At 38.8% G+C, this 25,788-nt stretch overlaps 1 protein-coding gene across 1 annotated transcript in view; it reads right to left on the minus strand.

Moving 5' to 3' along the window:
- The window catches only part of VPS13D (vacuolar protein sorting 13 homolog D), a 240,357-nt gene that overhangs the window by 178,966 nt on the left and 35,603 nt on the right, over window positions 1–25,788 (minus strand). The window contains exons 20-25 of the mRNA XM_077899583.1: window positions 25,303–25,454; window positions 21,102–22,133; window positions 17,763–17,853; window positions 16,100–16,226; window positions 13,788–13,968; window positions 3,353–3,535 (exon numbers count right to left, since the gene is read on the minus strand). Coding sequence (XP_077755709.1) covers window positions 3,353–3,535; window positions 13,788–13,968; window positions 16,100–16,226; window positions 17,763–17,853; window positions 21,102–22,133; window positions 25,303–25,454 — 1,766 coding nt within the window. The remainder of the gene's footprint in view (window positions 1–3,352; window positions 3,536–13,787; window positions 13,969–16,099; window positions 16,227–17,762; window positions 17,854–21,101; window positions 22,134–25,302; window positions 25,455–25,788) is intronic.

The following is a 25,788-nucleotide window of genomic DNA, read 5'->3' on the forward strand; positions in this document are numbered from 1 at the left end:
CTCATCTCTTTAAGTAACTGCAAATGAAAACAAAATGGAAAGCACAGGAGGCTGACTATTCCTATTATGTTTCTGTTCAAGGGCATAAAAATTAAGGGCAAATACAGAATAACATAAATTCTGCAGTTCTAGGGATCCTTGGGTGGCTCAGCGGTTTAGCGCCTGCCTTTGGGCCCAGGGCATGATCCTGAAGTCCTGGGATCAAGTCCTACGTCGGGCTCCCTGCATGGAGCCTGCTTCCCCTCCGCCTGTGTCTCTGCCTCTCTCTCTCTCTCTGTCTCTCATGAATAAATAAATAAAATCTTAAAAAAAAAAAATTCTGCAGTTCTATTGAAAACACTACACACTTTTCTTACATATTTAGTACCTTCAGTTCATTGCTAACGGGGTAAATCTTTGTCACCAGAATGATTCATTAATTGACTTTTAAACTTCACCCATAAAAAAATAAAAAAATAAATAAATTTCACCCATACCTCCATGTTATGTATTTGCAGGGCTTCTGCACCACTGACCCACTTTCACAGGCATGTTGGGGGGTAAGAGGAAGAATGGGTTTCCTGCTAGTACTGTCCTAAATGTTGATTTGTCTCAGCATTTGAAAAAGAAATGGTAATACTGTTCTTCCCAGTACCTGGAGTACAGTGATTTACAAGTAATGGGGGGGTGGGGGGGGGGGGGACAGTTCTTACTTTCCGCATTTTTTTTTTTTTGGAAGGCAAATTGCTAGGTAACTGCTCTTATTTAGATACTTCGACATTAAAAACCTTCCCCTTTGCTTAGTTTATTTAAATTCTAGAGAGTAGTTGTTGGTCTTTCACTTGATTCATCTTTACATCCTCTCTGTAGTTGGTTTAAATAAATCAATGGCTTGAGGAGATTAACTCAAAGCTTTTGAAAGGCTGACTTAGAAATTATGGTTTAAACGTAAGCTGTGGTTGAGAAGAATGAAAGGAAAGCATATGTAAAAAATCCAAGCCTGCACTCATTAAGACATGGATTTGTGTAAAACAATCCCAAACACACTGGAATAGTGGAACTCAAAGGCAAATAACCCTTCTGCAAGCTTTGATTTCAGGAGTATTTCCTGTTCTTTAACCACTGGAATACATATTAAACAAACCTCACACATGCAAATACATCAAAGGGAAAATGTAAATGCAAAGTGATTTTTGGTGAAGAAAGTGATTCTTCATCTTGGCCTAGATCAACTAAGCCTGACTGTGCCCCTGCAGAGAGGTAAGCTCCACAGACATGTTTATCTGATTACAAAGACTTTACCAAGCTACACACTCCAAGCGGCCCTTATGGAATTCTCCAGAACAATCACTGGCATGTAACAAAATAAAGTTTTCCTGGGATTTAAGGGAATCAGATCATCAAGAAATTACTGCCTAGAGCCAAAAAAAGAAAAAATTCCTTTATTGGTCCTTAAGAAAGCCTTCTCTACAAGGGAAGGAAGTGACTCATCGAAGGGACAAAAAAGTGATAAGCAGGCTTTCCCAAATAATGTGGTACTTAAAGAGTTAGTTTTTAAAGTTTTCTTTTTAAAGCATATGAATGTGAATTGTCTGCTGAATCCCATAAGGTTTTTGAGAATAGCCAGAAGGCAAAAAGTCTATTATACCTTGAAGAAAAAGCGATCCTTGTATGCACTGCCACTTAAAATCAAATCCTCAAAAACAAATACAGGAAAAGTCTTTCATTAAAATGCTACAGACTATGTGCTGTTATTTGGCTTATTTAACAAAACAGAAACTCATATGCAAAAATTTCTTCAAATATTCTGCAATTCTTTAGAGGCCAACTTCCGAGTTAGCTCATGAGCCCATGTATAGATAAAACCAATACAGAGCATCAGCCCTTCACCTTTTTAGGAAGGGCAGAGAAACGACGGTGCTATTCCAACCTGATGACCCATCCTGGTTCTAGCAGATCTCTTCCTAAAAAATTTAGTCCTCAAAACAAAGATTTACCACAAAGATATCCTACTAAAGAACTTACTGTGGGCTCAAAAGACAGCTCCAAAGGAGAGATTCACTCCTCCTTGGGCAGTGATGGCAGCAGAGCTGGAGTGGCAGTGGGCAGTGATGGCAGCAGAGCTGGAGTGGCAGTGGGCAGTGATGGCAGCAGAGCTGGAGTTCTTCCCTCTAATTATTTTAATGAACTCAGCCACACCCTTTAGAAAATTCGAAAGAGCTACAGCTACACAGGCCAGGGTCAGTAAGGCACATCACAGGGACAGCCTTCCCCAGTTAATTCTCCCCACACAGATCTAAACCTAATAGCGGGAGGTAAAAGTGTATCACAGTTAGAGCATATGGAAGGCAGACACACCAAGTCTGAGGCCCACGCTGTACTTGTGACTACCTGAATTATCCAAAAGGAATGATTCACCCTATCTAAGTCTCAATATCTTTAGCTCAAAAAATGGGATTAATAAAACTAGATACCCCCTCAGGGTTGCTAAGGAGGAAAAACTAGACAAATATGTAAAGAGCTTATCACTGGTTTATGTATGAGAAGCATCCAATGAATATTGGTTATTTATCGCTATTATTGCCAGTCCTAAGATCTCATAATGAAATCTTGTGTACCTCCTCTTTCAAAGGTTCTCTCACTATTGATTAGCTATCAGACTAAAGATGGGCATAACCAGCTAGGAATTTCAGTGCTTTTCTGACAAGCTAACATGAATTTGTTCTTAATAAGCAAATATACTACAAAGCTGCCATGGAAACCAGCAAGGTTCCGTTAAAATGCACACCTAGAACAAGACCCCCTCCCAAGTTCCAGCAGCAGTAGTCTCCTGGACTGTGGAAATGGGTGGGAGGGGCTCATTAGACCAACTCTGGTACCAAGTCTGGGTTTTACTACATGAATGTAAAATGAAAGCAACAATCTTCAGCCCAGTTACCTCTAAATACTGTCCTAAGAAATAGTTAAGTGCTAAAGTAGCTTTAAATTGTAAAGCCAAATACTGTATAAGGTGTTATTAGGAAGATATTCTTGAACAGGTTCAGATAAACCATGGGCCAAATCCCATCCTCTGAAAACAGGCAGGTCATGTAAAAAGTTGATCACTTATAAGGTCAGCCTGTCAGAAAAGCATCATACAGACAGGTTGGTCCCATTGGTTTGCTTGCATACAATTGGTGAAGGTTATAATTTTCACTATCTCTATTAAAAGGTTAATTTAAATGTCAAACAAAATGTCAAAAAAAAATTGTTCAAGTCACATATACCACAAAAGTAACAGCAGTTACAAGTCATCTTATGACAACATACGAAATCTTCAAATGACGCTCAAATACTAGTTGGACTAAAAAGGTAATGGATACGGATTGCTCACCTTATCTTGTAAGGAAAATGTCCCAGGAAAACCAGCAAAGAGAAACTTGTTCTTAACTTTCAACTTCCCCAAGTTTGCTACAATCAGATTATTTGATCTGGAACTTTCGGGGATAAGGAGAACAGGAGCACCCGCCTCAATGTCCAAGAGAACCCGTGAACAGCGCTGGGCTTGATCTCTCACCTGAAACAGGAAGAAGAATGGACTCAGAGACTCAATCAATGCCCTAATTTTATAATCAAAAAGCCTCCAGTTCCCCAAAGTTCCATGAATTCATAATTCCAAAACAATTAAAATCAGAGTATAGTCCATGAGCAATATGGAGTCACATTAGAAATCGGTAACAAGATAATGGAAAACCCCAATTATTTGGAAAGTAGACTCTACACTTCTTGATAACCCAAGGTTCAAAAAAGAAATCACAAGAGAAATAGAAAAATATTTTGGGGGGATCCCTGGGTAGCTCAGCGGTTTAGCTCCTGCCTTTGGCCCAGGGCGTGATCCTAGAGTCCCAGGATCAAGTCCCGCATCGGGCTCCCAGCATGGAGCTTCTCCCTCCCCCTGTGTCTCTGCCTCTCTCTCTCTCTCTCTCTCTCTCTCTCTCTCTCTCTCTCGGTCTATAACAAATAAATAAATCTTAAAAAAAAAAAAAAGAAAAGAAAAATATTTTGGCCTGATAAAGAAAATGTAACATATTCAAATTTGTGGGACACACTTAAAACAATACTTAATGAAGAATTTATATTAAATAAGTGTTTTATAATATACATGAATAAAGATTAAATCAGTGATCAAAAAGCTTCTATTGTAAGAAGCTAGAAAAAGGAAAAGCAAAATGAACCTGAGTAAGTAAAAGGGAAAAAAATATAAAGCAGAAATCAGTTATTTAGAAAACAGATAATTTTTAAAAATCAAACATTAATACAATACCCAAGAACTACAGAATATACATTCTTTCCAAGTGTACATGGCATACTCATTGAGAATATGCCTCAGTCATAATACAAGCCTCAATAAGTTAATTATTTGAAAAGACTGATAAAACAGACAAACCTCCAGCTATATGAATCAAGAAAATATGAAGAAGAGCAGCCCTGGTGGCCCAGCGGTTTAGCGCCGCCTTCAGCCCAGGGTGTGATCTTGGAGACCCAGGATCGAGTCCCATGTCCGGCTCCCTGCACGGAGCCTGCTTCTCCCTCTGCTTGTGTCTCTGCCTCTCCCTCTCTCTCTCTCTCTGTCTGTCATGAATAAAGAAAATCTTTAAAAAAAAAAAAAAAAGAAGAAGAAAATACGAAGAAAACAAAAATTGTCACTATCAGGAAGGATTGCAGGACATTGCTACAAAAGAACTTACAAAATTTTGTTTTGAAGATTTTATTTATTCATTTAAGAGAGAGAGGAAGAGAGCACGAGTGAGTGGAAGCAGGCAGAGGGAAAGGGAGGAAGAGACTCCCGGGTTAGCAGGGAGCCTGATATGGGGGCTCAATCCCCAAGGCAGATAGATGCTTAACCGAATGAGCCACTCAGGCACCCCCAGAATTTACAAATATTGAAAAGATAAGGGAACCTATGAACAACTTTATGCCAATCAATTGACTATTTATTTATTTATTTTCAAACTGACAATTTAGATGAATGGACAGAGTCCTTAAACAACAAATGCACAAACGATCTACAGCTAGCATCATATTTACAGAATGTTTTCTCCCTAAGATAAGGAACAAAGCAAGGGCAACCCTCTCACCACTTCTATTCAACATTATGCTGAAGTCCTAGTCTGTGCAAAAAGACTTATAGGTTGGAGAGGAAAACATGTAACTCCCTTATTCAACTCCCTTATTCAATCCCTTATTATGATTAGATGATTCATAATCATCTATGTAGAAAACCCTAATGAATCAAAAGGAATTAGGCTAAGTTTAGCAAGATTGAAGGATAAGAGGTCAACGTGTCAATATATGAAAGTTATATTTCTTATACTTTGAATAAAAAATTGGACATTGAAATTTTTAAAAATTGGTATCATTTATAATAGCATCAAAATTTCAAATACCTAGGGGATCAATTTAACAAAAGATGTGTAAGACCAGTATAACCAAAACTACAACAGAATACTGAGAGGAACTGAAGACCTAACTAAATGGAGAGATATGCCATAGCTGAGGACCAAAGACTCAGTATTATTATTAAGATGTTGATTCTCCAGACACATAGATTCAATGTAATCAAAATAAAAATCCCAGCAGATTTTATTGTAGAAAGACAAGCTGATTCTAAAATTTGTATGGAAAAACAAAGGTCCTGAAGTAGCCAAAACAACTTTGAAAAAGAACAAAGTTGGAGGACCTACGCTAGGATTTCAAGACACACTATGAAGCGGCAATGGTTAAGACAAGATGGTACTGACACATAATTAAATATAAATCAGTAGAACAGAATAGAAAGTGAAAAAAAGACACACATGCCTATATGGTTGATTGCTTCTCAATAGAAGTGCCAAGATAATACAATGGGAAATGGAACAGGCTAGCTATATATATGGGAAAAAAAAAAAAAAAAAACTCAGCCCTCACTTCACAAAATATACAAAAATTAACTCAAGGGGTAGCTGGATGGCTCAGTCAGTAAAACATGCAATTCTTGATCTCAGGGTCGTGAGTTCAAGCCCCAGGTTGGGTGCAGAGATTACTTTAAAAATCTTTAAAAATAATTAGCTCAGGGATGCCTGGGTAGCTCAGCGGTTGAGCGTCTGCCCTTCAGCTCAGGGAGTGATCCCAGGGTCCTGGGATCGAGTCCCACATCAAGCTCCCTGTAAGGAGCCTGCTTCTCCCTCTGCCTGTGTCTCTGCCTCTCTCTGTGTGTCTCTCATGAATAAATAAATAAATAATCTTTTAAAAAACTAAAAATAATCAACTCAAAAAAACTTCTAATAGAGAACAGAAGAGAAAATTTTCGCCACCTTATGGTAGACAAAAATTTCTTTGACAAGAGACAAACATTGTGAGAGAAAAAAATTGGACTTCATCAAAATGAAAAACTTCTGCTTTTCAAAGAATAGTGTTAGGAAAGTGGGGGGAAAGCCAAAGACTGGGAGAAAATATTCACAACACATATATCAAAGGGCTTGTATCCACAATACACAAAGAAATAGTATCAATTCTACAGAAATTTTCTCAAAATAGAAAAGGGCACACTTCCAGTTCATCCCACAAGGATAGCACTGCCTGGTTACCAAAACCAGAAAAGGCATTATTTTCTATTCCCGAACACTACAAACTAATATTCCTCAGGAACACAGATACAAAAATCTGTAACAAATCAAGAAAACTGTGTAAATATCCAGAGATAGTACATAGGTAAGTAAACATGGCTGTATTCCAATAAAACTTTATGAGTGTATATATATATATATGTATATTCTCATGGGCCATAGTTTGCCAACCCTAAAATAACTGAATTCTTTTCCCCTACGATTGGAAACAGGCGAGGATGTCTGCTGTCACTCCTTCTATTTAACATTGTACTGGAAGTGTAGTGAAGGAAGAAAAAGAGACGAAAGGCATACAGATTGAAAAGGAAAAAGTAAAGTTCACAGACAACATTATCATTTATGTAAAAAAATCCTAAAGAACCTCCAAAAAGCAGCTGGAAGTGGTAAGTATATCTAGCAAAGTTGCAGGGTGCAAGGTCAGTGTATAAAAATCAACTGCATTTCTATATACAGTCTACAGAAAACTGGAAATTGAAACTTGAAATATCACTTATAACAGTATCAAAAATATAAAAGATGTAGGGATCAATTTAATAAAAGATACATAAGACCAGTAAACTCAAAGCTACAAACACTGCTGAGGGAAACTAAGGACCTAAATAAATGGAGAAATATGCCATACTCAAAAGACAAACGGAGGGGATCCCTGGATGGCTCAGCAGTTTGGCGCCTGCCTTCCTGGAGTCCCGGGATCGAGTTCCGCATCGGGCTCCCTGCATGGGGCCTACTTCTCCTCTGTCTGTGTCTCTGCCTCTCTCTCTCTCTCTGTGTCTCTCGTGGGTAAATAAATTAAATCTTTAAAAAAAAAAAAAAAAGACAAACGGATAGTATGAAGATGTCATTTCTCTAAAAGCTGACCTACAGATTCAACACAATCCCAATCTAAATTTCAACAGACTTTACTGTAGACACTGACAAGCTGATTCTAAAATCCATGAAAGAGCAAAGAATCTAGAAAAGCAAAAATAATTATTTTTTAAACTTTTTTTTAGTGATTTTTTTTTTTTTTTTTAAGGAGGCTCCATGCCCAAATGTGGGGCTCGAACTCAAAATGTGGAGATCAAGAGTCATATGTCATACCAAGTGAGCCAGCCAGGGACCTCTTAGCCAAAAGAATTCTGAAGACAGTTCCTTATAATGTTAACCACACAGTTACCATGTAATGCAGCAATTCCTCTCTTAGGTATTTATTTAAGAGAAATGAAAACGTACATCCACACAAAGATTTCAATGCAAATGTTCACAGTAGTGTTATTCATAATAGCCAAAAACTTGAAACTACCTAAATGGATATAAAGTGGGTGAATGGATAACAAACTGTATTACATTCAATGAACGAATACTACTTGGCAATAAAAAGAAATCACATTGCTATTGCAGTATGCATCCACGGATGGATCTCAAGAGCATTACGCTAAGTGAAAAAAGCCAGACAGAGCTACGCTGTACGATTTCACTTACAGAGGAGGGGAGGGGAGGGGAGGGGAGGGGAGGGGAGGGGAGGGGAGGGGAGGGGAGGGAAGGGAAGGGAAGGGAAGGGAAGGGAAGGGAAGGGAAGGGAAGGGAAGGGAAGGGAAGGGAAGGGATCCCTGGGTGGCGCAGCAGTTTAGCACCTGCCTTTGTTTGGCCCAGGGCGCGATCCTGGAGACCCGGGATCAAATCCCACATCGGGTTCCCAGTGCATGGAGCCTGCTTCTCCCTCTGCCTGTGTCTCTGCCTCTCTCTCTCTCTCTCTCACTGTGTACCTATCATTAATAAGTAAAATAAAATAAAAAAAATAAAAAATAAAAAAAGAAAGGGAAGAAAGAAAGAAAGAAAGAAAGAAAGGAAGGAAGGAAGGAAGGAAGGAAGGAAGGAAGGAAGGAAGAAAGAAAGAAAGGCAAAACTATTCTGATGGAAAGCAAACCAATGGCTGCCAGGACACAAGGATTAGGAGACTGCCTGGGGAAACACGGAAACTTTGTAGATAACAGAAATGTTCTAAAAATCTGGATGTGACTATGCTTACAAGACTATACAATTGCTAAAACTCACTGAACTGTACTCTTAAAATTGCTTAATTTTACTATAAATTATACCATAATAAAGAGGACCAAAAGTACAATACACTAATATAATGAAATGTTTCTCATCTATTGATCAGTGAAAAATACAGATTACAAAACACAATTTTAATTTTCTACTTCTTCATAGTTTTATTAACTTTTTTGAAATAACCTCTAAAACACATTTATTACTTTCTAAACAGAAAAAATATAGCCTTTATTACATAAAAAAAGCTCTTCTTTCTTCTGGTGTTAAGTACATAAGTCAGGAGAATTTGCAACACAGTAACTAGCTACCTTTTTCACTTTCTAACTGTACTTGAATTGTTGGTATTGTCTATCAGCCCATGACTGCTTCCTGTTTGCTTTGTTGAGTAAATTTTAGAATTAAAAATTAACTCATATTCACTGTAGCAAACTTAGAAGGGAAAGACAAACAAATAGAAGGAATCTGATATCTTCACAACCTCACCTCCAGAGATAAAAGACTGTGACCATTTCGTCAGGTTAGTGTAAGAATTCAGAATGGGAACTCTGAAGCCTGGCTCCCTGAGTGGGAATCCCCACTCTGGCCACTCAGTAGCCTGGTGAGCCTGGGTAACTTGTTAGATCTCTGAGTCTTACTTTCCTTATCTCTAAAACGGGAGGAATCATAGGCCCTACCTTCAAGAGCTGTCGTAAGGACGAAATGGCACCATACCCTTGGAGCACGTAGAAGAAATCATCTAGTAGCATACGACTCTATTTTATGAAGTTCAGTGCATGAAGGGGCAGACTCAAAACTAATACACTAATACCACATAGCTCTTACTTCTCTAACAGCCTTAACAGTTACATGTTACATGTTCCCCCATTAAGGGAAAAGCACAAAGCTAACTCTGTGACTTAGCTAGAGTCCCAGACAAGCAGAGTAAAGAATTACTGTTTCCTCCCTGATAAAATGGCAATAACACACCTGCCCACCACTCCCTCACTGACTACAATCATAACTAATTATATTTTTTCCTGGGTTATATCATCTCACTAAAACATGAGCTCCATTAGGGCAATGACCCTGTCTTTCTTGCTTTCCATTATGTTCCTAGCACCTGGCAGACTGTATGACACAACATTTGTCAATGAACATTCACTAAATAATTCACAGAAATGAACAAACAAGGTTGTCATAAGGATCAAATGAGATCGTATATGTGAAAGCACTCTGAAAACTACAAAGCATCGTTAATATATTGTTAAGCGAATGTACAGCATATTTATTTTTTGTATCTCCATTTTCCTCCAATAATTGAGAGAGAATTGAGCAAGAAAAATAACTTGCTGCTGGTGACACAGCTTATACTGGCAACACCCAGACTCCAGATTCTTGTACTAAGATTTCAAAACTGCAATACATCTTAGCTCCACCAAAAATCTGTACTCCCAGTTGCTCAGTGAATAAAAGTTTAACAAATAAAAGAAAAACAGGTAAAGCAGAAGACACAGGAAAACCATATCACACTTCTGGGGTAAAAAATATTTGGCCCAATAGAGGAACATGATGCTCTTATAATTTCAAATATCAAGATTAAAAAGAAATGTCAAGTCCTACTGGATCATTATTTACAGACACTAGAAAATACAGGAATAAAAATCCAGCTACAAGTCACAGGTAGAGAATACTACCTGTCACCTGTACAATAGTAGGAGAAAGCAATTTTAAGTTTCAAAATAGCCTCAATTTTATCAGCAAAATAGGTCTTTAGCACTCTCCATAAATCTAAGTAATGCAAAATCTTACACCTAAGTATTTTAAACAACTAGGATTAAAGATCCTTGAGAAAATCAGCTTTTCTTTAGAGCTCACACACTTAGCACTGTTCAAAACAGAAAATCATTCCTTTACCATCTACTTGTCTTACTTAACTCGATATAACAAAAACTTCAAAGACTATCCTGTTTAATTTCTTCTTAACCCAGGAAGTTAAGCCCAGTTACACAGTAACGCACATTGTCTCATTTCCTACTGCTAGGGATTCCTCACAGTAAAACTGCTGCTTAAACTGCATAGGTGAAAATAATCATTTTAAGGGTACTTAATCCTAATAGACAACATTTATTAGAAGTATTGAACTGAAAAAAACAAAAAAAAAAGAAGTATTGAACTGAGAGTCACAAAAATGTTCATCACTTTGACCAAACAATATCATTTACAAGATTCAATACTATAAAAATAATTCAAAAAATGGAAGAAAAAAAAAAAAAACCTAGGCATACAATGCTATTCATAGAAGTATTACTCACAAGAACGAAAAACTGGAAGCAATTTAAATGTTAAAAAACAAGGAAATGGTTAAGTAAACTGACTTGATGGATTATACAGCTATAAAATAGGATTGCTATGAAAAATGCAAAGCAAAATGAAAACAGGTTATGAAAAAAGGTTAACATGCTGGCTTTCAAAATTGAATGCATAAAATTAACACACTTTACAGTACATTACTGTATGTACTGTATGCTATTCCTCAATTTATGTTTTTTTTTAATTTTTTTCAATTTATGTTTCTTTTAAAAAGCATAGGTAGGTGGAATTAAATTTTTTTTAATTCTTTTTAAAATAAGTAAAAATAACACAAAAAAGCATAGGTAGAACATAAATGTAATAATGCCATTACACCACTGTTGGCCCAAAATAAAGATATAACTAAAGAATATTAATTCATAAAAGGATATGAATTAAAAGGAATTCTTCTACATTGCCAGTGGGAGTGCATAATGGTTTCAGAGAACAATCTGGCGCGGTCTTCTATTTTTTTTTTTTTTTTTTTTTTTTTATGATAGTCACAGAGAGAGAGAGAGAGAGGCAGAGACACAGGCAGAGGGAGAAGCAGGCTCCATGCACCGGGAGCCCGACGTGGGATTCGATCCCGGGTCTCCAGGATCGCGCCCTGGGCCAAAGGCAGGCGCCAAACCGCTGCGCCACCCAGGGATCCCTGGCGCGGTCTTTTAAAGATAAACGTGCATATACCCCACGGCCCAGAAATCCTGCTCAGAGAGACTCTTAACACATGTGCACCAGGAGACATAGTACACAACAGCAAAACACTCTAAACAACCAAATGTTCAACAGGAAAATGGATAAATCTATTTTATCTATTTTATTGTTACACGCAATAAACTACAACAGTGAAATTAAATGAAAGGCAATCACATGTAGCAACCTGAATGTATCTAAATGAAAATGGGGGGGGGGGGGGAAGCAAGTAAAAGAACATTAAACACGGCTTAATACCATTTTTATAAAGATCAGAACAAATGAAGCAAAAAATATTATATGGGAACTTTTTTTTTAAGGGACCACAAGACCCAAAAATCTGGAGAGCAGTTACCAAAGGAGTTGACAGGAATGAGATGGGATGGGGTACGAACACATGCAGCAGCCTTAGCGATGTTTTAATTTTTATTTTGGTTGTAGGTTCACATATGTTCATTTTATTATCATACTTTGAAAATGACATGCTGTAGGTACTCTTTTATACGTGTCAAATAAGTTTATTTTAAAAGTTTCTGGAGAGAAAATAAAAGGTCATATACTCTATGATTACAACCATGGAAACATGCATTGGGAGAAATTTAAAAAACAATGAAAACAAATTAAAACATACCTGGGATACTAGGACACAGTAAGATCCTCTTTTCCCACATTCCTTATAATTTGACTCTGCTTTTATAAATAAGTACATATTTATACATATATATGTATATCTTTTCTCAACTAAGTAGGCTCCACGCCCAATGTGGAGCCCAATGAGGGCTTGAACCTACAGCCCTGAGATCAAGACCTGAGCTGAGATCAAAAGTCGGAGGCCTAACCAACTGAGCCACCCAAGTGCCCCTGTGCTTTTATATTTTTAAAAAAATATATTCTCTCAAAGATACACAGGAAACTAGTAACATGATTACCTCCATAGAGAGAAACTGGCTGGTTAAGGAAAAGTAATTGAGAAGGAAACTTTTCATCAAATGTCCTTTTACTTTGATTCTGTACTAAATCAATATGGAACATATTCAAAAAATTTAAATTAAAGACTTTAAATGTTGTCACTAAAGACTGTTATCGATTTAATTATAATCTTTTACCTAATGAAGCTTAAAAATAAGTTTTACAAAGGACTACGCTGTAAACGTTTTCTATGGTTCCCAAACTCTGTGAAGATACCAGAAGACACCGCCACACACTCACATGTGTGCTGTCAGGACATTTTAAGTTTGGGGGGCAAACATATCATCTGTCGGACAATGCATATTCTAGACTGAGATAGTTCACGTTCAATGTTAGATCACGCTACATTCCTTTCATGTTACATCTTCGTGAAGCCAGGTCTCCAGCAGTTGCTGAAAAAGCCAGTGCCATGAGACAATGAATGTGGGACAGGAAATGAGGGCTGCCGTGTCCAGCCTGGTCCCAAGTCTGAGAAGCTGTACAGTGCCAAGGGGCACTTACGTCCCTATTAGCAAGTAATTTATTTACAAATGAAATAAAAATACAAGTCTTTCACTTCTGTGTCATTTTTTTTAAAGAGCTACTGAGTCGTTAGGACACATGTACTGCCCAAGTTGTTTAGACTGAACTATTTTTTAAATGGAAAGACCTTGAGGTGTGTCTTTTGGCTAAGGACGTGCCATGGAAATATTTCCAAAACACTAAGAGACCCACGAATGAAGAAGTTAGGAACTGTGAATCTATTTGGAAAAAACTCTCTTTATATAATCGGTATGTTCTTTGGAAACATTTTTGAAAAAAAAAAAAAAAAAAAAGGAAACATTTTTGAAGAGAAGTATCTCCACTAAAATACCAAAAGGGACCAAAAGTGTTAGCCACCAACTTCATCTATCTTCTTTAGAGGAAGCTAAAGCTAAACCTTAAAGGCCATTAAAACACGACACAATGAAGAAGGGATGTAAGCTCTCCAATTACGGTAGGACTCCTGCAGGTTGTTGGCTACATGGACCACACTAGCAAGCAGGTAAATACCTAAAGACCTTTCCCTTTTGCAGTGAAATTTTCCAGACTTTTCTCTAGAGGCTTAAAAGTTCTATGGATAAAATCAGAAAAGCAACCCAGGGTAATGAGCCTTCCTACCGTCTGCCCCTCGATAGCAGCTCGCTGGCGCCCTAAGACATCTTGCAGCTGAGTGAAATGCTGAATGAAGGCCACCACCTCTGCCTGAAAGCGCTGTGTGTGGACATACTGCACGGACGCCATCTGGAGGCTCACTCGGACATCGTGTTCTCTCCGGAGCAGAGGGTCAGGCCGGCCGTATCTGGGAATAAGCGCAGAAGTGTGATTTGGGAGCCAGATACCAGTCAGCATTGGAAGAAAACGGGCTCATTTAGGGGTTTCCCTAGAAAACAGCTTTAGCCTTTGAAATGCAAATCCACACTCAGGTTGGACAAAGTGAACTCCAATACTTAACTCCTTCTCTAAGCTGTGGCAACCATGTTAAATAAAGTCTGGTGTGATGGCTATGGCTATGAACAGACGGGCAGTCCTGGTGCTAGATTCCCCCCCCCTCTTTTTTTTAAGATTTTATTTATTTGAGAGAGAGTGAGAGAGAGCATGAATGAAGGGGATATGGACAGAGAGGGAGAAGCAGCAGACTCCCGGCTGAGCAGGGAGCCTGGGGCTCAATCTCAGGACCCTGAGATCATGAACTAAAGCCCAAGACAGATGCTTAATCAAGTGAGCCACCCAGGCGCCCCTAGACTCCCTCTCGATTCCAGAACTCACACAGAAGCCACCTGTGGCTCATGCCTCTTTCCCCGCCTTTACGGAAAAGTGAAGAATCACTCAAAGACTGTAACAACATGGGACTCAAAAGAGGACAAAAATAAGTCCATGAACCAATGGGTAAAGAACATTAGGCAACAGAATCAATGTTTCTAGGGAAAACTGTCTCCTGGAGGTAGAAAGAAGTCTTCTTTTTACTTCAGGGCAATGTAGGCCAAAGAGGTTTAGCATCTACATTCCAAGTAAAAATTAGAAAACTTTTATGATGGGTTTTCATTTTAAAGGACATGGTATCATAATAGTAAATTATATGGGACACAGTCACAGGGGAAAGAAACTCAGAGTTGCTTAAGCACCTATTGTGTGCCAGGTAGATAGTTAGGACTTTTATATTAATTATCTCATTTGGGATCCCTGGGTGGCGCAGCGGTTTAGCGCCTGCCTTTGGCCCAGGGCACAATCCTGGAGACCCGGGATCGAATCCCACGTCGGGCTCCCGGTACATGGAGCCTGCTTCTCCCTCTGCCTGTGTCTCTGCCTCTCTCTCTCTCTGTGTGTGACTATCAAAAATAAATAAAAATTTAAAAAATTTTTAAAAAATAATAATTATCTCATTTATCAGGGCACCTGAGTGGCTCAGTTAAGTAGCTATTGTTGGCTCAGGTCATGATCCCAGGTTCCTAGGATGAAGCCCCACTTGGGCTCCCTGCTGGATGGGCAGCCTGCTTCTCCTTCTCCAATGCTTGTGCTCTCCTGCTCTCTCTCCCTCTCAAATAAATAAAATCTTTAAAAAATTATCTCATTTGGGCAGCCCTGATGGTCCAGCGGTTTGGCACCTCCTTCAGCACAGGGTGTGATCCTGGAGACCCAGGATTGAGTCCCACGTCCAGCTCCCTGCATGGAGCCTACTTCTCCCCCTGCCTGTGTCTCTGCCTCTCTCTGTGTGTCTGTCATGAATAAATAAATAAAAAATCTTTTTAAAAAAATTATCTCATTTATCATAAAATTACACCACTGTGGTAGATAGTAATATAAACACATCAATCTACATTCTCAGTAGATTATGATATACTCCCCCTAAAAATGAAAGAAAAAGTTCTCAGATATCTTTGGGGACAGTTTTTCTCAGCTCTAGTTAAACATGAGAATCACTTTAGCAAATCTTTAAAAAAAAAAAGAAGAAAGACTGAGCACTTCCTTAGAGCAGAAAATCTGGGGGCAGAGCTGGATATCTATATTTTCTAACAGCTGCCTAAGATGTTGAAAACCCACTTTTAGCCTTCTGAAGAAACCATTCTTTAAAAACTAAAAGGCCTAAAAATGCCTTCTAAATTCTAAAACTGAAAAGATTCAATATAGATTGTCTTTATATAGAAAAAAATGCATAATATGACATCCATATCATCAACAACTTTTTCAGGCTGAAGTCATTCCAGAACATTGAGAACTAAATGAAAACTGATCTAAATTCGTACCCTCAATATTTATTATTCATTATATTTTATTTATTTATTCATGAGAATAAAGGCAGATGCTCAACCACTGAGCCACCCAGGTACCCCAAAGGTAAAAATCTTTTTAAACTTTTATTGTTTAGCCAACAAGAATTTGAAACAGCAAACAAATATGACAAAATGTCAAATGAGAAAAATTGGTATTTTTACTTAAAAGTCTGGAAGATGAGTGCTTCTTCCCCACTTGTAGTGAACCGCTCTCTGTAGAATTCTCCATGGGCTGTAAGGTCACTCAAGGACAGGCTCCCAATGCTTCCCTGTAAGGCCAGGTCTCCATCTAGAGTTGTTAAAATTAGAACACATCCTTATGTATCTTTTTTCATACTACACCTTAAATATGTCTGGCACAAGAACTGATACACACGTCTCAGACTTTTCACTATTTATCCAAATTAAATGTCAAAAGCAAATTTTCATTTTCCAATACATCCATCAAAAACATTTTCCACATTATTTCAAATGGTCTCAACGCAGAAGTCCAAAGGGAGTTGAAACAAACAGCTTCTCATACTTTAACCTTTATAAAGGGGAAGAAATTAAACTGAATGCATACACAAAGGATAAAACATTTCTAAATACAGACAAAATGAGATCCTTTCTGAGATTAAGACCACTAATTAGAATTAGTGAAATAGCAAAAGGTCTATTAATTGTACTATGAATAAAAGAATCAGGGAGGAAGTGTCAGAGATATGTCAGGTATTCAGGCAACATTAAGTGGGTGTTAGTGTGATTTAATAAAAAGTGCAATTAATGAGACAGACACTGGAGACAGATCTAAAACTACTCTGGTATTTATTACAAGAATGAAACCCCTTGAAGGTGGAAAAGAACAAAGAAGGATGTTAAGACATGCGCACCTAGGATGTGAACTTATGATGAATCATTCTTTACATGGTGTGGATATTAAAAAGTGATACTGTGAACTGCTGCTTCCATAAAACAAGTTCTATCATCATAATTAGCTCTACAAAGCAATGACTTAGGTGTTTATATTTGCCATGCTAGTTCAGCTCTCAATGAACTTAAGATGTTATATATATGACCCTTATATCTCTAACTAACTTATCCCAATTTTAAAGGCCTATCTCTTCTGAGCTTTTATAAATTAATTTAATCTACACCAGGCATGAAATCTCAATTACGGGTCATTCCCTTCTCAAAAGACATTCTTGTTTATACCACAAAGTCAACATTTGAGCTCTGTGATCTTCCATATTTCACTATCTGTTCATTAAGGAAGGAACAGTGTTTTATTCACACTTTATAAACCTCTACTATTTAGAACTTGATGTGTCTGATCACTTGTGTTTAACAATTTCAACCTGCAGAGTCCTATTAGAATGCCAGCTGTGCCACGTCCTCCTACCTAAAATCACACCGCCTACTGGCGGCTCTATTTATGGCAATAGATTAAATATATACCCTGGTTTCCCAGGTGTAATTATTAATTATGTCCCCTTTCACTCTCAAAATGTCACAATTTGGACAAAAAATTATATAAAGTCACCCTAGACAGAGTGTGTTAAAAACACAAGATAGATGCCACCGCCCCATCCCAACCAAACGAACCACATTTTGGGGATGGGGCAGGAAGTGGGCAAACACTTCTATTTTTAACAAGCTGTCCACATGATTCTTATCCATAAGGCAGTATCTGGGAACCACTATCAGCAATCATAGCTAGACCAAGAACTTTTTGGTCTAAGCCACTGATCCCCCACCTTACTTTGCACGTGAGGACAATTAGATTTGTCGAGCAGGAGGCTCAAGTTTTTACCAGATTTTGCAAGTTTGATTTCTCTCCACTTACCAATCATTTCCAGGTGTGCCACTAATTTGGACACACTCGCTTTAGCAAGCTCACTGGTGGTCTTATTCAGCACAAGAGAGAGTGAATGAACCTAAGAACATGGGAAATAAAGCAAGACAGATCTTATTGGGAGAGAAAAGATACATGTCAGGCAAACAGAAACAAATTGAGGAAGATACAGAAAGGCTCAGCGAATTTGAAGTTAACACTTTTGTGGATGCCAATTTCATTTTTGCTTTCTTTTTCAGTCACATATAATCCGAAGAGAAAGCTGATGAGAAAGAGGCTCAACTGAACAGCCTAAAACCATGGGCCTCTGGTGTCGTCTCTGTGCTCACCTCATCTACACTTCGTTAGTGAAACATGTTATATTATAAAACAATTTTTCTCACTTTTGCATGTTTTTAATATTGCATTATTCTGTAATTACTCATAGAGATTCTTTACATCTTACCTTAAGAAATCCATCCAAGCAAAATGATAAATATGACTTAGAATTCTGTTTACTGACTAGACAAATATTTAATAGAAGTCTCTGGTGATCAACTGGGACTTCACCTAGGAACTACCATCAAAGATTTTCTTTTCAAGGGATACACAGAAATAGGAACACCAAAATTCCGTCTTAGGAACCACAATCCTTGTAACAAATCCTGTATTGTAACACTGTCATTTCAAATATCAAAGGACTTCTATATATAGGACGTGTTGAGACAGGTACCTTAGCGTCATCAGTGGGGATAAGAGAGCAGTTAGAGAGAAGGAAGGTGAAAGTCGAAAAGATGGGACCTCAATTCACATTCACTGCTTCCAAGTACCAGACTCACCCCTGTATTTTCAGTGCCTGCCACTAAGCAGGTGCTCAGTAAAAGTTTGATGAATCCACAATAAGGAGGAAAAAAGACGGAAGGCAGAAAGAAAAGAAGAAGAAGAAAAGAAGAGGGAAGAACATTTGTAGAGGAAGGCAGAGAAAAAAGGAGGGGATTGTTGTGGGTGCAGTGGCCTTGGAGACTGCAGAAAGCTTCCTAACAGACACACAAGTCTCAAGGAAACGAGATTATCATGAAAGAGGGAAACAGAAAGCTTCTAGTCACTTACGTAATCACCCAAATAACAAATACAGTGAGGCTAAAAACGCTTTGATTAGAGGAATCCAGCTGTCACAACCACACCCTGTTCTTAACGTGAATCCTAACATCACTAAAAGTGGGACAGATGTTGCATTCCCCGGGCGTGACTCAACAAGAAGCACCCAGCGCGACCTACGAGGTGTTCTTAACACAAAGGTGAACCTGAATCTGAGGAAGCCTCTAGAGCTAACTTCCATTTCTAAAATTAGAAGATCAAAGAAGTCAAATGGCACCAAAAGGAAACCAAAAGAAAAATCCAGAATGTGGGACACTCTGCAGGATACTAACCCTGTGTCCACAAGGTTTCCACAAGCCAATGGCATGGGGGGAATGAAGACTGGTTTTCTTTAATTAACAGAGATTTAGGAGATATGACAGCTAACATAACATGTGAACCTTACTTGAACTCCCAACCAAAGGAGTCACATGGTATTTTATTTAATTCTCCCCCTTTTGTAGACGAAGAAACTACAGTTCAGAAAAGTAAAGTATTCCAATGAATTGCAGAGATCACAGAGAAGACATGAAGTTTCTTAACCATTCATTTCTCTCTATATAATCCACTAGTAAAAGGGCTACTCTGAGATAATCAGAAAGATCTGATTATGGATTGAGGAGTGTTACAGAATACCAAGAAATTCTCATTAATTTAGTTAGATGTGGGTATGTAAGAACATGTTCACATTTTTTAGAAATGAATACTGAAGCATCAAGAGGTAAAATCATGTATCTGGAATTCTGCTTTCTTCAGCAAAAAGAAAAAAGGAATAAAGTAAATGTGATGAATCTTAAAGGAACAGAGTAAATGGAAGTTCATTAAACTATTTGTGTTATGTTTGAAATTTTTCACAATAAAAATGTTTTCAAAAATTCTTATTCTAAAATAGCCCATTGCTGAAGGGCATTATCTGGTGGTGTTCTTGTGTGAAGCCAGCTATGTCTATCTGTGCAAAGGCCTCTGGAGCTCTTCCACACCCAACACCAAAGGGTTCCTGAGGCCATTCATGACTGGTACCCCAGGATGAAAGTCACGGCTACATAAAAAATGAGGTCCAAAACAATGACTGAAGCCTCTCCAGTTGCCATTCATCTGGCTAAACAAGGTTCCAGAGGTCTCAGAGTGCCGCAGAGGCACTCATCCACAAACAGAGATGGGAGAGATGACACTGATGCATGCCCAACTCTGCCCCGAAAGCTCTTCCATTTCTAGAGGAATGCAGCCTCTTGCCAGCTAAGGAAAGAAGACAGCAACTGGATTAAACATGACTCTCCTCCCTGACTGTTCCCCAGCAGCAAGTGCAAGTCCGCATTTGCTAAGACAAGTAGATAAAAAACTTCGCTCTCCAGGCACAGATGTCATCAGCCACTGCAGGGAGTCCCGGGCTCTGGAGGGTGCTAGTTCCGATGACATGCCCCCAAACAGTGAGTTGAGCTGCTGCTTACACATCTTACTGTGCTAAGCATACAGAACAGAATATAACCTTAAAATCAAATTCTATCTTTTTTAAGTGTTTTTAAACATTTACAATAAGAGTATCAAGGACAATTGTAAGTCTGGTAATCCACATAATAGCAAAACTATAAAAGCTATCAATCGCTGAATGCTCACTTCCTGCCAAGCACTGCGCAAAAGGCTCCCCTCGTATAATTATCTCACCTAATCTTTGCAACATTCCAATGATGGAGGCACCACTCAACACCTCCATTTCATCGATGAGAAAATTGAGAGAGAAAGAAGTTAAAAATTGTGCCCAAGGCCACACAGCTACAGGTTACAGCAAAAGTGCCAGGATTCAAACCCAGGCAGTCTGACCTGAGACTTCATTCTCAATGGCTGTCCTGTTGCCTCAGTGAAAGCCAACAATGTTCTAAGTGAGCAGGGAGAGGATCAAAGCCACATTCTAGAATAGCTACTACATCCCAGATACTCAGCTAGGTACTTTACATACATTACCCCCATTTAGTTATCTTAATTAACTGGATGACAGAAGACCAGCAAACTGAGGCTTCAAGAAAATAAGGCATTCCACCAAACTGCAGGACCAAAAGGAAACGTGGACGGTTACCTAAACCATTTATTTTTCTTGCCTCCAGATGGGATTTATGCTAAAACCTTACCTAAAATATTAACAGACATCCAGAAGACTATATATAGATCCCCTGTCAATAAGATCTATTTCTTAGGGTGAATGAACAAGGGAAATGATACCTTGAGATCCAGCTTAGTGTTAACTGGATCCTGAAGTTCAGACTCTGAGAGAGCGTTTGATTCTGACTTCACATTTTGTAGAATGTCCTCAGGCAGCACCTTCATTGCATGGTTGTCGGCAGTGGAACCAATTCCAAAAAAATCTAGTATCACGACCCAGGTTTGTAGTGTGATCAGCACATCCAGGCAGTTAAAATCAACATCAATGTTCCGGTTAACTCGATTATAACTGGAAGTGAATTCTGGATGTTTCTTATCCACCAAGAATATATTGATATGTACCAAGGAATCATCAAATTTACTCTTTCCAGCAAGTATCTTGGGCTCATCTACTGTTGGTGAAGGAGGTGGGGTCAAGGGACAGTCCTTGTCTTGGACTTCCTTTTGCTTCTTCCGGGATGCTGAGGTGGGTCTTTGATACAGCTGGAAGACATTAGGAGCCTCTTCCATGTGGGAAGGGAGAGACCGAGGCATGTCAGGATACTCCACATTGGATACTGAAGGACAAGACTGAGAAAGATATTCTTTTTGCGCTAAACTAGATGGCTTAGGGGCTCCCCGAGACACCATCAGGTTTTTATATTTAGAATCTGGATTTTTCTCCAGTAAGTCTTCCATCAGCAGAGAGCGCAGGGCAATCTGAATAGATAAAGTCTGAGGATGGTCTTTACTGAATTCCACCTCAAAATCCTGAAACTTTAAGCTCACAAGACCCTGGGCCCCCAAAGTCAGATCTCCACTTAGCTGGACTTGAAGCTCTGATATACAAAAGTTGGCTTGAATCTGGGTAAAAGATCTGACTTCCTTCAGAGACAAGGACTTTTGAGAAGAGTTAGAAAGGCTGGAGTGGCTGAACAATCCATTCTCCTTCCTTTCAATAGAAGGTTCTCCACAGGTACTGAGGGAAGGCAGAGGAGAATTAGGGCAAGGTGAGGAGGTTGCACTGGCCGAAAACTTATTCAGATCTTCACTATACACAAGATTGTCCAGCGTTTGTAAAACCTGCTCATACACGTGCTTTGCTAACACCACCTGCAGTCAAAGAGAGAAATTCAGTTATCCCACTACCAATTATTAATTGCACTCAAATGCACCTGCCCACAAATTTCCAAAGTTGATGTTTACGGGTTTCCCCAAGATGTTACAAATTAGTTGACTGCAGGACTATCCCTTCTGTTCCTTTTCTGTCCTTAACCTGTCATGACCCATGTCTACTGATAAGGCCCTCCTCCTGCCTCCCCCAGCACCTCACAAAATAATCTTAACACAATCAATGTTCAATAAGTACTGTTGACTGTAGGCCTGAATCTGTAAAATCACTCTTTCTAACCCACAAAAACAACTGCAAAAATTGACAAGGACACTGCCAAAAGTCTAATGTGGTGATACCACAGAACAGAAAAATAAGACTCGCGGTTCTAAAACTTGCTAATCACCACCAATTAGCCTAACAACCTTTGTTTAGTTCAGCTAAACAAAGTGCTTTGTGGGCAGCCCCGGTGGCTCAGCGGTTTAGCGCTGCCTTCAGCCTGGGGTGGGATCCTGGAAACCCGGGATCGAGTCCCATGTCAGACTCCCTGTGTGGAGCCTGCTTCTTCCTCTGCCTGTGTCTCTGCCTCTCTCTGTGTGTGTCTCTCAAGGAATAAATAAATAAAATCTTTAAAAAAAAAAAAAAAAAAAAGTGCTTCGTAATCATAATAAAAAGCCATGATCACTTATGTTTCCTCTCCCCTTATATTTTGTTTTTTTTTTATAGTTTGTTTTTGATTGTAACTTAGTAAAAAAACATTTTCACACAAGTTTTTTTATATACTTATAGGCAATTTTTTAACAGAGAAATTCCAAACAAACATAGAAACGGCAGAATTGGAAAGTGCCTGTTCTAAGCCCCTACTGAACTAACGTGTACCATCAGAGGCCACCCATGGAATAAGCCCTTCTATGAAGGACTGGAGGGGAATGTTACAGTGGACGGATCCAGATCTCCAGACCTGCACAAAATCATCAATCTCAGCATCACTAACCCAGAGACAACCAAGCATTACATGCCTCTTGACATAATGCAATAGGAGGAACCAACCCCACTGCTGAAGTGTTCTAGCCAAGAAAAAAAGGAACCTGAATCCAGTTAAACCTGTAGAGTTAATGTACAGTATTATAGGAAATGTGGGAGAACAAATTGAGTGACGCCATAAACGAACAGCCAGAGCCAGACTGTGGGACAACCTACAGGACAACTCACCTACTTGTCACAATGCAGTAATAGTGTGGGGAAGAAAATGAGAGGGAAGCTAAACCAAGACCCATACAACATATCACACAAACACAATGTACAGGTCTCATTTGGATCCTGAATGAAACAAAGCAAAAGTGAAAAGACCTTTTTTTTTCAAGTAATCAAAAATGTCTCTGAAATCTGAAAATGGATTAAAATTTGTTATGTTAACCAAGGAATCCTCATTTGGACATAATAATACCATTTTAGTTATGTAAGAAAATGCACGTTGACTACAGAGATACATTCTAAATATATAGCAGTAAAAATGGTATGACTCTGGGATTTGCCTTAAAAATAGTTCACCAAAAGGAGTGCTTGGGTGGCTCACTCAGCTGAGCGTCTGACTCTTGATTTCAGTTCAGGTCATGATCTCAGGGTCATAAGATTAAGCCCCAAATCAGACTCTGCACTGGGCGTGGAGCCTGCTTGAGATTTTCTTTCTCCGTCTTCCCCTCCCTACCCTATCCCCACCTAAAAAATAAAAAAGAGAGAGAGAGAGAAATGAGACAAATGTGGCAAAATATTGATAACTGCTGCATCTAAATGATGGGTACGTGAGGTTCATTAAACTATTCGACTGTATGCTTTAAATTTTTCATAATAAAGTGTTTTTAAATTATTAAAAATATGAATTATTAAATAATAACTTAGACTGATTTACAATCATTTTTAGAAGATTTTCATCAAAAATCACAGTAAATGAATGGTAACCATAAGAACATTAAGTCAACATAATCCAACAGAATTCATGTTATAGGGCAGCCCAGGTGTCAATGGTTTAACACCACTTTCTGCCCAGGGCATGATCTTGGAGTCCCGGGATCGAGTCCCACATCAGACTCCCTGCATGGAGCCTGCTTCTCCCTCTGCTCTGTCTCTGTCTCTCTCTCTCTCTCTCTCTGTCTCTCATGAATAGATAAAATCTTAAAAAAAAAAAAAAAAAAAAAAAGAATTCATGTTAAAAAATAGATTTCAGATGAAAATGTCAGTCTAGTAGCCACTACTGGTTATGCAAAAGTTTGGCCAAGATAGGAAAGCTTTGGGGAAAGTTCCCTCACCCAGGGACTCATATCCAGGAACTACTGATGTCAAAAGGTACACATGTTCTGTGAACAGCACTCCTGAGTTACTCTAGAACAGCTGCCAGATACAGACTAATGACCAAGTACTGCCCAAGGCTAGGGTCCACTGTCCTAAGATCCTGCCTGTCCCTGCTGTTTTATAACAATACGCTCTTTGCTCTCATCCCTGTGAAAGCAGGAAAACTGACACTTCTGAAGGAAAAGGGATGACAGTTGTATACACATATACTCATCACACACACAGGCGTACTCACCATATACAAGCGCATGTGCAGACACACACACACACACACACACACACACACACACAGAGAAATCCCTATCCTGGCCCATTTCATTTCAAAGAGGGCACAACTAATTCTCCCTTGAGAGGATCTGTCAACAGCTCAAATAATCAGATTGTTTCATAGGCTGAGCCAAGTATGTCAAAAGAGTGACAAGAACTATATCCTCCTGGGAAAGACAGGCTCTGATTTTTTTAAGCAGTAACTCTGTTTTTCAAAGGCAATGAAATAAAAGATCTGCCTCCTCCTTCTATAGAACTCACTGTTCCTCCACATGAAGGTGGCCAACAAGACTGACTCCACAGCGATGAAAGCACACAATGAAAAGGCGCCACTTTCACGGAACAAGTTATTGACAGTAATAGGCAGTCACAACATCTCTTTGAATCTACATATTCTCCTTCTAACATTTTATATATACAACTATATAACAAGATATGGACACATCAATGTGGTATAAATATAAATATAGGAATTAAAAAAAAAAAAAAAAAAGGAATTAAAAAAAAATACATAGGAATTCAAGTGCCCAGACATGAAAACCAACAGGTGTTTACCTGAACTGGGTTGACAAATTTCCCCTCGATCTTCATGATGCTAGAAGTTCCCAGGTCATCTGGACTAAGGGAGAAAGTCAATTCAGATTCTCTCTCTATAGGGATCTTCTCCAGTTTAAATTGAATGGTGGTGTTGTTCAGGATATGAAAAGCTGGCATGACACAGAGAAAAAGGACAGATTGGAAATACTAATACTTATTGCACTGTTGCTGATGAAGTACAGGGTGTATAAAATAGAGTCTGTGAGTTACCATTAGAGCAAGACAGCCTTGTCTATGATGGAGTGCAAACTCATAGCAAGACCAAGACCAAAACTCATAACAAACAGAGGTACAACATAAATTCATACACAAAAAAGAAACAATATGCTCTATTTCATGGCTTCAAAGTACAATGCGATGAACATTAATCCAGACCAGGTCTCTAAACTTCCCTTAGCCTCCCATGCCAGCATTTTCCAAAGCAAACTGCTCATCCCTACCCAG

This window comes from Canis aureus, chromosome 5 (genome assembly GCF_053574225.1).
Source record: "Canis aureus isolate CA01 chromosome 5, VMU_Caureus_v.1.0, whole genome shotgun sequence".
Taxonomy (NCBI): Eukaryota; Metazoa; Chordata; class Mammalia; order Carnivora; family Canidae; genus Canis; species Canis aureus.